This window comes from Juglans microcarpa x Juglans regia, chromosome 4D, assembly GCF_004785595.1.
Source record: "Juglans microcarpa x Juglans regia isolate MS1-56 chromosome 4D, Jm3101_v1.0, whole genome shotgun sequence".
Lineage (NCBI taxonomy): Eukaryota > Viridiplantae > Streptophyta > Magnoliopsida > Fagales > Juglandaceae > Juglans > Juglans microcarpa x Juglans regia.
In genome coordinates, this window is record NC_054600.1 from 26350189 (window position 1) to 26365421 (window position 15233).

General features: G+C 32.6%; 1 protein-coding gene and 1 long non-coding RNA gene across 2 annotated transcripts; one reads left to right on the forward strand and one right to left on the reverse strand.

Moving 5' to 3' along the window:
- Nucleotides 1–8868: 8868 nt before the first annotated feature.
- On the reverse strand, nucleotides 8869–12184 carry LOC121259965 (U-box domain-containing protein 15-like). The gene is made up of 4 exons (XM_041161806.1): nucleotides 11570–12184; nucleotides 11336–11452; nucleotides 10310–10735; nucleotides 8869–10072 (listed from the first exon to the last, which is right to left on the reverse strand). The coding sequence occupies exons 1-4, from the start codon at nucleotides 11918–11920 to the stop codon at nucleotides 9017–9019; spliced, it is 1950 nt and encodes a 649-aa protein (XP_041017740.1). The 5' UTR covers nucleotides 11921–12184; the 3' UTR covers nucleotides 8869–9016.
- A 1835-nt stretch (nucleotides 12185–14019) lies between these two features.
- On the forward strand, nucleotides 14020–14886 carry LOC121260040. Its single transcript, XR_005939672.1, has 3 exons — nucleotides 14020–14253; nucleotides 14486–14544; nucleotides 14637–14886. It is a non-coding gene; the product is annotated as an uncharacterized LOC121260040 (long non-coding RNA).
- Nucleotides 14887–15233: the final 347 nt, after the last annotated feature.

Genomic DNA, 15233 nt, shown 5'->3' on the forward strand with positions numbered 1-15233 from the left:
CGTCGTAGTTTGTAAACTTATTCAAGTAATCTTAACTAGAGAAAATAAAAGGAAGAGTGCCATTTTGGGTTATAAACATCGATAATTAATATATTGAGTATATGGCAAGATTTGGTGAAGGATGGTGACTCTAAAACCCCGCTCTCTACGGTTAATGATAAAGTTATTTTTAAAAAATTTCGAGAGAGTTGAAATCATACTGTTGAATCTTGACTTTAAAATATTTTTTTTTTATTCTAAATGAAGTGCCAGGTATAAAGATTTTATAAATAAAATAATTTTTTATTAAAATACTGAGATCATAAAAGAGAGTACGCGGAAGTATTTATTAAAATTTCTTAAAATCTCTGTCATAAAAATCATAACTTAAAATCTCTATACATTATCTAGGCCATTGTCACTCCTCCCTAAACTAAGTCTCACTTTGCAAATCTATTGTCATAATTATCCTAACCTAAGGTGGTTTAAAAAAACATAAAAACAAACTAAAATGAGTCAATGACTCGATAAAAAAACTCATCATAACGTAAACATATTTAACATAAAATTTTTCAAAAAATATTTTATGCTGAAAACTTAAAATCATGATCATTCATATGTATACTTATGTCATGTATGCATTGTCTTGAATTATCTAACTTATTATACTTATCTTACTGGTCCACATACTTAACTATGTTATGCACCGACCCCACATCCTATGGTCATAAGGGGAGTCGCTAATAGTATTCTAGCATATTATGGTGGACCACGCTTAACTCCATGACTTGTATATTCACCCATAAATTGCATTGGTATCATACATCTGAATGATCATTTGATTAACTGTTATGAGTTTATCTTACACTTGATCTTATAAAAACTTACGTATCTTATACAACATGAGATACATAATACATACATAACTATAATATATGGAATAAAACATGATGAATGACGTGTTTGCAAATATCACGACATGCACGGTACGTAAACACTGACTTCGAAAAAAATGGTTTTAATAATAATATATATAACTAGTTAACATATGTTAATCCTAATTTAAAATCAAACTACTTACTTTATAGTGTTGTTTCTTAAAACTCCTGACACGAAATTAATCGCAGTGTTGGACTAGGAGGTTTGTGGTTTTTTTTTTTTTCAAATAATACGGAATGAAGATATTTATAGAGAGATTTGGGAGAGGTTGACTATTAGTTTGAGTTGGATTCGGTTAAAGAGTTTTAATATAAAAATGACTAGTAGAGTTGTATCCCTGTTGGAATAGGATGCTGACGAGTTCGAGTTGGACTCGATCATGATCATTAAAGAAGAGAATTTGAATTTAAAAATATGATCTAGTAGTTCATTCAATGTAGAATCGGCAGTGACTAAGACTGCATAGGAGATTTCAATCAGTGATGATTTTCAATTGAAATAAATTTTTTAACGGCCGATCTTTAAATTCTTAAAGGAGTCAAACTCGTTTAATAAATAATAAATTAAATTTAACCTAGTTATTGAGTCTAATTAAAATTTATAATCAATTTTAATAACTTATCGCTCGTGGACTTATCCAGTACAGCCCATTAAATATAATTTAGGACCAATAAAAATTATTAATATCTCGACGTTAAAATTGTTGGGCCGGGTCGTTAGAAACTCCCCTTCTTATAAAAATTCCATCCTTGAAATTTTCTAGACCTCCAACAACCTACATTCTTTCTATGTCTCTTTTACTCCTCAATAGTTTAGTGGAACTTAATATTCTAACAATTATAATTGTCCTCTATTTTGGCCCGATACTTTACTAAACCTTTAAGCATAAACGTTGGCATATTACGTGTCAATCATCATACACTCCAAATTAAACTCAAACCTAAACAAGTATATGCCTTAATAATGGGATTGATTAGAAGCCTAATAATAAATTAACCCAACAAGTATCTTAACTCTACATATAATAGTACCTAACGATCTCCATATAAATAAAACTCTCCATATGAAATAATAAAAAAATTATACACCTAAAATAATAATCTCAATAAATTATTACCTAAAACTCTCTAAAGCCCGGATCCCAAATTTTACATCTCGTTCTTAGTGATAGAATCGTGTTACCTATAGAATATAAGATATTTTCTACCAATCATCATGAAATACTATACACTATACATAAGTCTATGTCATAAGTCTAAAATCCACTAAATTTATTCCTAATTTCCACGTATCAAACTCCACAAAATATAAGACTATTTTCTCGTGAACAATATGCTTTATCAATCTTAAAACCAAAGGTTCCTAAGTTATATTTAGACACTTCCTCACCTTATGTGCAAAAACTCTTTCACATAGTAGGTGAACTTTGACATATATGTATGTAGAAAATTTTCATTAATACAATAAAATGTAAAAGCTAAAACTACTTACTTTAGAACAGGACATGCCTTGAGGGGACCTTGGCCTATATTATTATTATTATTTTTTTCTTTTTTGCACTTTCAACTTTCAAAATTTTGTTTTTCCTTGTAGATTTTTTTTTTTTTTTAGAAAAGTCTACAAAATTTTCTACTTGGGCTCTAATATTAACTGTAACACCCCGCTCCCCACATTTAATAATAAAGTCACTTTTAAAAATTTCAGGGAGCCGAAGTGCTGTTACTAAACATTGACTTAAAAATATTTTCTTTTATTTTAAAGAAAGCGTCAGGTACAAAGATTCTATAAATAAAATAATGAGATCATAAAAAAAGTGCGCGGAAGTATTTATTAAAATTTCTCAAAATCCATACCATAAAAATCATAACTTAAAATCTCTATACATGATATAGGCCACTGTCACACCTCTCTAGACTAAGTCTCATCCTATCGCTCTATTGTCATAATTATCCTAACTTGAGGTAGTTTAAAAACATAAAAATAAATTAAAATGAGTCAATAACTCAGCAAGAAACCCAACATAACGTAAACATACTTAACATAAGATTTTTCAAAAAATGTTTTATGCTGACAACTTAAAATTATGATCATTCGTACGTATGCTTATGTCATGTATGCGTTGTCTTGAATTATCTAACTTATCACACTTATCTTACTGACTCACACACTTAACCATGTGTACAAGGTTGTGCACTGGCCTCTCATCTTGTTGCTGCAAGGGGAGCCGCTGATAGTAGTATTCTAGTATATTATAATAGACCATACGTAACTTTGTGGCTTGCACATCTATCCATAAATCACATTGGTACAATACATATGAATGACCATATGATTAACTGTTATGAGATTATCTTACACTTCATCTTTTGAAAACTTACGTTTCTTTTGCAACGTGAGATGCATAAGATGCATAAAACATACATAATTATAATATACGAAATGAAATATGATAAATGACATGCTTGCAAATATCATGACATGTATGATATGTAAACATTGGCTTCGAAAGAATTGATTTTAATAATAATATATATAACTAGTTAACATATGCTAATCCTAATTTATGATCAAGCTATTTACCTTGTAGTGTTGCTTCCTAAAACTCTCGGCACGAAATAGATCGCAGTGTTGGACTGGGAGGTTTGTGATTTTTTTTTTTTTTTTTCAAATAACACACGGAAAGAAGATATTTATAGAGAGATTTGGAAAAAGGTGACCACCAATTTAAATTGAACTCGGTTAAAGAGTTTTAATATGAAAATGACTAATAAAGTTGTATCCATGTTGGAATAGGATGCCGACGAGTTCAAGTTCGAGTAGGACTCGATCATGATCATTAAAGAATATAGTTTGAATTTAAAAATATGATCTAGTAGTTCATTCAATATAAGATTGACAGTGACTGAGACTGCGTGGGGAACTTCAATCAGTGAGATTTTCAATTAAAATAATTTCTAATGACCGATATTTAAATTTTAAAATGAGTCTAACTCGTTTAATAAATAATAAACACTACAAAAAATAAGGTTTTTTACTGTGATTTTAGATCCAACACTTTTTTATTGGATCTTAGCTAGTCTTGAACGCTTAAAAGTTAAAATTACTAGGAAAATTGAAGCACGTAGATGATGACTGAAAAACATCCGTATACATAAATTCATCAAATTTGTGTCAGTATTGGAAGTTAGGTTGCTTCTTTATTACCATTTGATGTGATGATTGTGAGCACCATTTCACTCTTCTTTTTTGGGTGTTTTTTTGATTTAGTAATTTGCACATGTATTGAGTAGAGCTAGTTAATATGAAAAAAGAAAAGATGTGGGAATCAAATTTAGAAATTTATAGTGAATATAATTTGGATGTGCATTATATTTTTTATTTATTCTATTTTGTATATTTTTATTTTATTTTTTGAAACATCATTTTCGGCGAATACAATTTGCTGGAAATAATTTTTTCTTCATATAAGCTTATTTGCAGCTACAAAAATTGCCGCAAATATTCTTTTGCAGCAACAATTACTCTGGAAAATATAATTTCAACAATCATTGAAAATCGCTGGAAAAATACCAACTTTTCTAGTGATTTTTAAACTTTTTGCTACGAAATACATCACCGCAATTGAATTTTCTCAACGATTTAAAATTAAACAGGAAGGTTTTTCCTAGAGATTTTTTGAATAATTGCAGTGGGAAAAAAATCGTCAGAAAAAAGTAACTATTTGCAGCGATTTTTTATCTTCGATGGTTTAACTTATAATTGAGCAGACAATTGCAATGAATATGCAGCATAATAAAAATCGTCGAGAAAAATCAAATCCGATGATTTTAGGGGTTATTTTTGGTGATTTTTAGCACTGAGAAAAATTGTTTATAGTGAAATGAAATTTAACCTAGTTATTGAGCATAATTAAAACTTGTAATCAATTTTAATAATATATCGCTCATGGGTTTATCCAATATAGCCCATTAAATATAATTTAGATCTATTAAAAATTATTAATATATTAACATTAGAATTATTAGACGAATCATTAACATGTTAAGGTAGCAGCCGGACTTGGCCCCCAACCTCATTTGATAACTAGGCAACTCGACAATATTATAATATCATTTATTTTTCCTCTCTCCTCTACCCTAAAAAAATAATTATTCGCAAGAATTAAAATAACTACTTAAGCCTAAAAAATCTGAAAAATCTCATAAAATATAATAGAAATTCTATAAAGAGATTTTGCAAAACTAGAAAATTTAATCCAAATCTTTAATGAAATCTAGAATTGCTTAACTCAAAATTCTGGTCACGAATTCCTTTAATTGTCAAAAAAATATATTTTTTTTCAAAGCACTATCTTCCTATTTTACTTCTTAGTTCCCTCATTTTAAAATATATGTTGTAAAATATGTTATGAAATATATTGCATAGATATCAATATTTCCTACAAAAATAGAGAATCAAAATTTCTATAAAAAGTTTTCTTGTAAGAGAATTCGCGTACCAAACCGCATATCGATACTGACATATAAAATATTTATTTATTGAAATGATATAAATTAAGATGAAAATAATTTTTATACGAAAAATATTTTCTTCTTCTCTTAAAATTTTTATTTATTTTTTTATTTTTTTATAAAAAAATTATCTTAGCATCTATAGTTAATTTAGTACTCCAAATGGCTTCCTAGGAACGCTCAAATTTATATATAAGAAGATAACTTTTTATAATAGAAGTTTGACTTGTCAAGCACAAATTTCTTGCATGCAGAAATAAAATAGAGGGCCACAATTAGAAACGGAGTGTTTTTTAGGCTGATATTATAATCCAAATTGCATGAGCAAGGAGGAAAGTTTTGTTGAAATAATTGAGATGGTCTATTTTCATACGCGTGACTTGGGACCAATAAGATAGCGACGATTAACCCTAATTTATTTTCACTTCTTTAATTAATAAATAAAAAAATGAAAAATTCAATCGATTATCTGTCATTTTCCTTATCTTTTACCCTTTGTGTTTGGGGTTGGAATAATTGAGTGGCCCCACTCAACTGAGAAACGTACTGGTTGGAGAGCGAAATAATTCACTAATGGACCCCACCGCTGTTTTTTTATTATCGTTTCGCTAACCTGTCCCAAACGGCAGAAATAAATAATCTAAAAATCTCTTGACTAATGTACGACAGATTCACAGCATCAGTAACCTTATCCTGCGCAGAAAGCAAAGTCTAACCTTATCCTTTGATTTTCTTTTTTTTTTTTTGTGTTAAAAAATATGGAGAGGGCCCCACTTTTAGACACGTGCTGCTTTCTTCCGTATTTTGAGAGATTTGTGGAGATAGTGGAGAGGGTGGGGATTGAAGGCTGGTTATCGGTTGATTTTGGTGGTTAGCTAGAATTTCAAACCACGTGACAACGCGCCACTTGACTGGGTCATAACCAGGACAAATCGTTGAATCCTGACTCCACCGATTCTCGTTCGGCTGTTTTCTTTCATTTATTTTTCATTTTAAAAACCAATATCACTCTTACGTTTTTGTCTAGATTAGATTCTCTACATTTTATTTGAATTTAAACTGATTTTAGTTTTGTTTTTTAAATTGATGAGTTCGATGAATACTTTTTAAATTAAAAAATAACATTTGTAATTTTACTGTATGTAAATTTTGTACACTCTATTGACAAAATTTAAAGCTTATGTAAAAAAAATAAAAAAATCATATTTTCAAAAATAAATCTTTTTTTTTTAAAAATAAGAGTACATGAGATTTATACATCTTAAAATTATATATAACATTATTAAGTTATAATCTCATTTTGAACACGAACACTTTACTATTAAAGGGATAACAGGGAGCAAAAGAAAATATAGAGAATTAGAATAGATGCCAAATATAGAATGATTAAATTGATTTTCTGTTTATCATATATGGATTTAGGCGATTAAGGATGCCATAATCATTTGAAGTTAGGTTACGATGAGATGTCACATATGGCAAGGCGTCTTTTGGGAATAATATAAGTATCCACATTTGATACAATGCTAAATTAAGGGTGATGTTGCCAACATATTGCGTTCTATCACTGTCAATCAATTGAGATTAAATAAATAAGAGTTGTGTTATATGTAATTTTGATATGTGCAAATTACATGCATTTTATTTAGAAAATAAAAGTGTGACCCCATTATTAAATATAATTTTTTTTTATATAAATCTCAAATATTCTTAAAGGAAATAAAAATCGTATACATATTTTTTAATAAGAAAAATAATAGTAACAGTCGTGAATGTGTAAGTGCTATATAATCATTTAAAAAAATATATATATATACAAGATTCACATAAAAAAATTAATTTTTTAATAATAAATTATATATATTTTTTAAAATAATTATACAATATTTATATATTCTACAATTACATATAATATTAATCATTTAATTAATCTATCTCGAATATTCTCAACTTGATGCCATGTTAAGATGCCTTTTTCAGTTGCCGAGTCTAATCCCATCTTCTTATTTATTTTATGACAAAGTGAGCTGGCACGCACCATCTAGCAGTGCACTACTTCGTACAGACAAACTTGTAGCTACTGTCCAAATAGATCGAGAAGCTTGCGTCCACTTGACGAGGTGTAGGGCCTTGTGCATTGGCTTGGACCTCCAACATGTACATTGTCTGATTGTAGTAGATACGGAATAAATCATATTTTTTTTTATCTTCTTCTTATCTTTCCTGATATTAGATAATAGATTTATAAATAAAATATAATAAATAATTTTTAATTATTTAATGAAAAGATGCTGATAATTGGGAAGCTTGACAGCGTCGAGATTGAAATTTCTACACATAAAACAGATCTCATATCTCCGAGTCCAGACAAATTATAATTTCACTAGCCCCTACTAACAAAAGAAGTAACGTCATTGTTCGATAAAACTTAGCCACCTGAAGACGAGGGATTTCAATTCAAAAGCTTCCTTCGTGTCTAACGGGCAGGCAAGTACTGTGCACTGAACATAGCGCTTTTGATGGTTCTATGCCGATAGTAAATGTTTCTTTTCTCCAACTCCTCGGCACATCTGCTAAGGTCTCGAACAAGAGATAAATGGCGAGGTACCGAAAAAATTATAAGCAAAATTTTTAGTACTCTGATCAGAACTGAAAAAGAAGTAGATAGAATAGATAAATTAACGTTCTAAAGCAGCACCACTGGCCCATCAAGTACTACTGCTTCAGAAGCTTCCGCAGATACGAAGGTTTCATTTCCACAGGCGTAGTGATTCTCCGAACCTCGGATGCAGAACCAGCATATATAGAAACAGATGGGTCTACATGTGGGGACAAGGTAACAAGAAAAGCTGTAGGGACTGGTGAAAATGCAGGTAAATGGGATCTCATGCATACTTCTGGGCTACGTCCGGCCGATAATATAAAATTGTTCTCAATTCTTTTTTAAAAGGATCAGTTTTCATTAAAACGTCTCTTGAACTGTTGTTCTGTTGGTGCAAAACATTGCAGTCGTAGGAAAAGAATGTCGCTAGCTGTGAATTATGATGTGCAGGATGACAATCAATGATCTCGATATATTACGTACATCCATGAGAGATAACATGAGAGTAATTTGAAGGGAATGAATGGTACTCTGCTGTCAAACGATGTGAATCCCTGAGAGATAATATAAAACACTGTTACACACGATTTTGTCAAATATAAGAAAGGCAACAAAAATAAAAAAGAAAATAGTTTGATGTATAAGACTACAATGGATTTGTGAATCTTAAGCCTCGTTTGTTTACGCAATCAATCTCATCTCATCTAACCTAATCATTACATATCTTAGGCTCTTTACTTCATATACATCACACACTGAATAACAAATGCGCACAGCAATCATTCAATATGAACAAGGATACTTTAATCAAGGAAAAGCAAAAAATCACCAAATTGAAAAAGAACTACTGTAACTTTACGGAATATGTTCAATCTTCTTATCACTTCATATACATAACACACTGAATAACAAATGCTCTCTGCAGGCATTCATACGAACATGGGTACTTCAATCAAAGAAAAGCTAAATAACCACATTGGAGATTTTATGGAATTTGTTCACTCTTGCTTATCAGCTGTAAAAATGTGTTTGCTTTCCTTTGAGCTCTATTGGTTCCACTCTTTGCAACCTCTGTCAAGTGCTCATATACTCCAAACTGAAGTGCTGCCAATATGAAATAAGAATTGTTTGATCCCAACTCAAGAAGAACTGATGTTGCACATTCCTTGTTCTTGGGGGTTCCATCTCGGATGAATTCGACAAGAGTTTCAATAAATGAGAGTTCTCCTATCTCTTGTCTTCCATCCGGATGTGATGCAAGAAGTAAGAAAATGGAAAGGGCCTCATCAACCATGCCCAAGTTTGTGTCCTTGAGTAACTGGAGTAAGGAGGGCACAATGCCAGCACTAATGGCCCTGGCCTTATTTGCTTGGTTGAGAGATAAATTGAAAAGTGCAGTGACTGCATCTTTTTTCCCTCTAATTGTCCCATTCTGCAACAGATCAACCAGTGGTGGAATGCCACCTGCTAACCCCACAGTTACTTTATTCTCATCCAGCATTGATAAGCTAAACAAAGCTGCTGCAGAGTTCTCTCTGGCCTCAATATTTCCTTTCTGCAAGACTTCTATTATAGATGGAATGGCTCCTTTTCTAGATATGAGTTTCTTATTAGTCTCATCAATGGATAAATTCAACAGAGCTGTTACAGCATGTTCTTGAATTTTAGAATCTGGATAGGACAGGATATGCACTAATGGCGGGATTCCTCCACTCTTAGCAATTAGAACTCTGTTCTCGGGATTCTCTTTTGAGAGCATACGGATCTTCTTTACAGCCTTTCTCTGCACTTCCAACAGATTAGAATATAGTCTTTCAACCAAAGACATGACTTCCTCTTTGAGTTGTGCTGAGGAGTCCTCCTGGCACTCACAAATGTCTTTCTTAGGAAGCTGAAAATTGTTCTTCTCGCACCACTGCAAGATCAGATTTTTAAGAGCATAATTTGGTGCTAGAGATAGGTGAACCAGAGTTTGCCTTGTCTTCGGACAGGTCCGATGGTTGGCGTCGAACCACTTCTGTATGCTCTCTCTCTCGTATGTCTTTGATTAATAGCCAGAGAGACAACGGTACAAAAATAGAAACTAAATATTAATTTCCATAAAAAAAAAAAATGAATTCAACTGAATACAGCCCTTTTCTTCCTATCTACTTGTGCCACTTACATTCCATGTTAATGTAACTTATTGAATACTATTGGTTAAATGGTAAATTAAAGTATTCTACTTGCCCAAACAAAGAAAATGCAAATACAAGGGGATTAGGCACTTAGAGATTACCTGTCCACTTGCAACAATAACAGGATCCGTCATTATCTCAAGTGTGATCGGGCAAAGGAACTCGTGAGGGATAATCAAAGATGTGCACTTCTCAAGCATTTTAGGCATTACAGGATCTTCAAGAACATTTGTGACTTCCATGCCTGCAACTTGTTTGAATTTGTTAAGAAGATCAATGATCTGTTGGGTAGTCTCTGCATTTTGCCTTCCTCTTTCTCTAACAAGGTTCCTCACAGCTATTGTCTCTATCTTGAGGTCCTCAATGGTATGCAGCGCCAGTTTATTTGCTAATCGTTCTATTATGGCACTGTCAGCATTCCGGTCATCCGTTTTAGAAAACACCACCATCATATCCATTGCTAGTTCTATGTCCTGTGTATCCGTTCGCTTCCTTGCTCTTCTAAGTTGCACACTCATTAGCTCAATCTGAACCACAGCATAAGCACAACTTTTAGAAATTTGAAGCGAAGAACAATATTATCTCACACAATGTTAAAAGAACTGGCTTAGATTATATAAACTTATGATCTACATCATTGCAATCAAACTACTTTGTTAAATCTCTTCAAACCCTTTCATGTCTTTGTATCTCTCAATTACATTTCAGTTCCCAACATCGAAAGCCTATAAGGGCCTACAGAAGAAAAACAGGGGAAAAGAAGAAAGAAAAACCTTGACAATGCAAATATTCTGAACAGATTATGCTACATACTTCGAATGATTTGTGTAGTTTTTTTTCAAGATTTTAGCGAAAGTATTAATTGAAAACACAAATAATAGACAATAAATTAACTTTTTCTATGTAAAATACATTCCATTGCCTTGTACAGAGTTCAGAACAGACGACAGATGAGCTACTTTTAAAATCATAACTAGTAGCCTATAGGCTATATGGATAATTCTTCGAAGACCGAAGGCTCATAATTTCTCACCAAGCCAACAAAGATAAGAACGAGATGTACGCTATTACTTGACAGAATATAATTTCATATTGGGAAAAAAAAGGGCGATGCTGATGGAAAAGACCTGCTCTTTCATTTCATCCGAGACCTCAAGCGCCTCGCTAGGGAAACCATCCAAAGCTTGACTAAATTTTTCATAAACGGCATAAAATTTGACTGTGACCGCCTCGCTTTCCAATGCCTAAATTGACAGCAAACCAGAATATATGAAAAAAATGACAAGAGAGAAAAAGGATCCCAATTATCTTGTTTACACCTTCTATGAAAGAAGATTCTCAAAAAGTTTCAAAGTCCTAACCAGATAGATCTTGCTACCCTCATTGCAGGTTTTCAATAATTTCTTTGCCATGAGAAAAGCCTTCTTCAAATTGCACAACCAAGCAACACCAGCCTCCGGAAGCGGCTTTTCGAGGTCCCTGATCTCTTCAAAAAGCGGCAACAAGACCTTCATGCGCCTAACTATACCACAGCATTCTTTCCTCTGCGTCCTTCGGTAATCTCCAAACCGAGCCACTGACTCAACCACCCCCACTAGTTCTTCAACCACATCCAACTTGTCCGGTTGGTTCGAAGCGCCAAGCACGTTACCTTCCTCTACAATTTCCACTACCCCTCCTTCTCCCTCCTTTCGCTTGGCATCCATTGTCATGGATCTACAGCCAATGGACAACCCAGAAAGCTGGGGTTTCTGGGGTTTTTATATCAAGTACTCTGCCACTGAAGTAGATGTTCTAATTATTTTCCTTCCTTTCTACCACAGCATAATAATGGCCGTGGTCAGGAAGGTTGAGGGAAAGAGAAACGAGAAGAGAAAGAAAACCCTAACCCTAATATCCAGTGTGTAATTACAGGGCAGCGGTGCTTCTTTGGTGGGTGGTAAAGAAGGTTTTCGCGGGCTTTTCGGGTTTCTGTTCTTTTCGTGAGGAGATGCTTTCCGCGGAGCCTAAAATAGAAACCAACTTTTTTGAAAGGTTGTTAGCTAGTCTCGTACCAACGGCTAGATAGTTGTGAGTAAATATGAGGCACTGAATTATTAAAATTAGGAAAATATTTTAGATTATACAAATACAATCTCACTAATTGATATAATTTGATATAATTTGTTAGATTATAAAATTATTTTTATTATAAAATAAATCTAACGGATCAGATGAAGTCATGTCAGTTTGTATAATTATTTTTGTGTAATTTATTTGTAGATGTAGTATTTCTTTTAAAATTATTAAAGGAGAATCTGTCGACACGTGAGACCAGTGTTAAAAATATAATTCACATTATTAAATTTATTTCTTTTTGTTAGTTTAGATTTTTGAGCAGTTTAAAATTACTTAATAAAATATTACTCCATACTAACGTTCACACAACATTTTAATATCTTCAAATTTTGGTGATCTTGCAATGCTTCGAACATGGGTAAGATACATTTGGCATCGCATAGATGTTGATATGAGATGAGATGAAAAATTTATAAATAGTAATGAAATGATTTATAAATAGTAATGAAAAATCTATAAATAGTAAAAAAATATTTTAACTCAAACTATTTCATTACTATTAACAAATTTCTTATCTCTTCTCATTTCCTAATCATAATAAAATATCTTAACTGAAACCATGTTACTACTATTCATAGATTTATTATCTCATCCAATTTCTCAAACATCTTCAATTATTAAACTAGTTAAATGTAAAAGAAAAATTATATTATCAAATCAGTATATAGAACACAATTAATAAGGTGCTATTCGAGAGTAGAATACTCAATTTGTAATATATATCTCATGACAAAACATAAGAAAGCTATGTTCTTCACTCAGTTTGTATAATTCATGTACTTAAGCCTAGGCAAGTTTGGACATTATGAGAATTCTCGAAATTTCTCATAATTACTTTCTCAAACATCATTCAAATATAAAACTCATTTCAATTTCAAATTTTTCATTAATCAGTATTTAATCATTACTCAAATCTAAAAATTAATACAACTTTTACAAACTTTAAAATAAATCAATACAATTTTTTAACTTTATAAGATTTTTATTCAACTTTTTATCTCTGATCATTTTCTGAAATCTAATAAAACATCTTCACTCGAACTATTTCATTATTATTAACAAAATCTTGAAGAATTCCAAGTGTTCAAAGATGTCATTTATATCCTTCCAACATGTTCACCCTGGCAAAATATTTGTTGTATCAAATATATGGTTCCAGCCCAGGAACACGGGGGAGTGGATGGAACTATTCAAAGAAGGCAGAGAGCTAGGCTTAATGCATGGTATGCCAGCATACATAGGATAACCAAATCTGCAACCATATATGATGGACTGGGATGGAACTATTCAAAGAAGGCAGAGAGCTAGGCTTAATGCATGGCTTGACAAGTACTTACATAGGATAACCAAATTATCTGCAACCATATGATCAGATGGATTGGGTTTTGTTTAATTAATTTGTGGAGTTGACATCATGACCATTTGAAATTGCAATTTCAAGCATTGTGATTGTATTTAAGCAGGTGATCATGAAGATAATCCATAGAAAAAACAACACTTCGAAATCCCAAGTACTGCTAATGATTTCAACAGTTTAATTACTCATGCATGCATTTTGGTTCAAAGCACATGACATGCGAAGGTAGCCGTTAAGGCGGACACGTAACAACGCAACTTTTCATATGGGAGATCCGACGGCAACGATTCACTAGCCGTTATATTTAAAAATGGTATAGAGGACCAATGTCCGGACATATCCGCTGTTTCGGTCACAATTTCCCTCATGCAGTTCGTCCCTTTTTCCTCTAAAAATTATTTTTCCTTCGTATTAACCCTTAAAAAGCTGAAGGGAGAGAGAGAGAGATCCCTCCGTGTCTCAATGGAGTTTTCTGACTAGTCTCTCTCTGCATTTTTTTTTTTTTTTCAAGAAAGATCGTATTACGGCCAGAAAGGTGTACCATGATTTGGGATATCTTCTGCTGGAAAGGTAATCCGTGAAGTTCTTGGTCTTTGTTAGTGGGGTTTGCAATTTACGACCTGGGTATTGCTTTTTTATCTCAGTTCTTGAGCGGTTTCTTTTCCCTTTCTTTTATTTGGTTTTCGATCGAGGGGCTTCAGTGCTCTTTTTCCTAACTCTGCGATTGGTGATTGGCATTAGGGTCTGTGATTGTGATTGGATTCTGATTTTTTGTTATGGTGGTTGCTCTTTTTATTAATAGAGAAATGGTTGGATCAGACGAGAACAATCCGGGCGTGATCGGACTCTCAAATCTTCAAGGTATTTGACCCAGATTTGGTTGTGAAATTTACAAGTTTACGCTGGAAACCCTGGGTTGATTTGTTTTTGTGTTTTAAACATGTGGAAATTAGAAGTTGAATTTCGTGCTGGAGGTGGAAAATGGGGTTTGGGCGTTGGACACAACCGGCGAGCGCTGAGCAGCATTGACCGGAATATAATAGGAGCGCCTCCTTATCCTTATGCTGTCAACAAAAATTTCTTTTCAGAGTAGGTTCTCATTCCCTAATGTATATATGGTTGCTGTGGGAAAACTCGAATAAATGTTGTCTTTTTGTTTTCTGTTACTTTGCATAGTCGATCAATTCAATATAAGTAGGAAACTTAAATAAGACGATCCGCTTGGTCACCAGAAAAGATGCTGATCGCAATAAGAAACCCTCAATTCCGGCACATCGGCCAATTACAACTTAAAGGTTAGTTATCCCCTCTAAAATGTATCTTAAGTAAAAAGTTTTGATTTCTTTGTTCTTTCGGATTTTGAATTTTGCTTGGTTTCCTTTAATTTCAGTAAGTTTGCTGCCCAGATGTCCAACAAGGAGCAACTTATACCTGATGTCTTATTTCTGTATACATCAAAGATGGTTAATTTAAGCGCATAGGGTTGATTTAAGATTAGATTGATGTGTGATTGCTTTAGGAAACTAAGAAACCACAACAGTTGGTCCAAA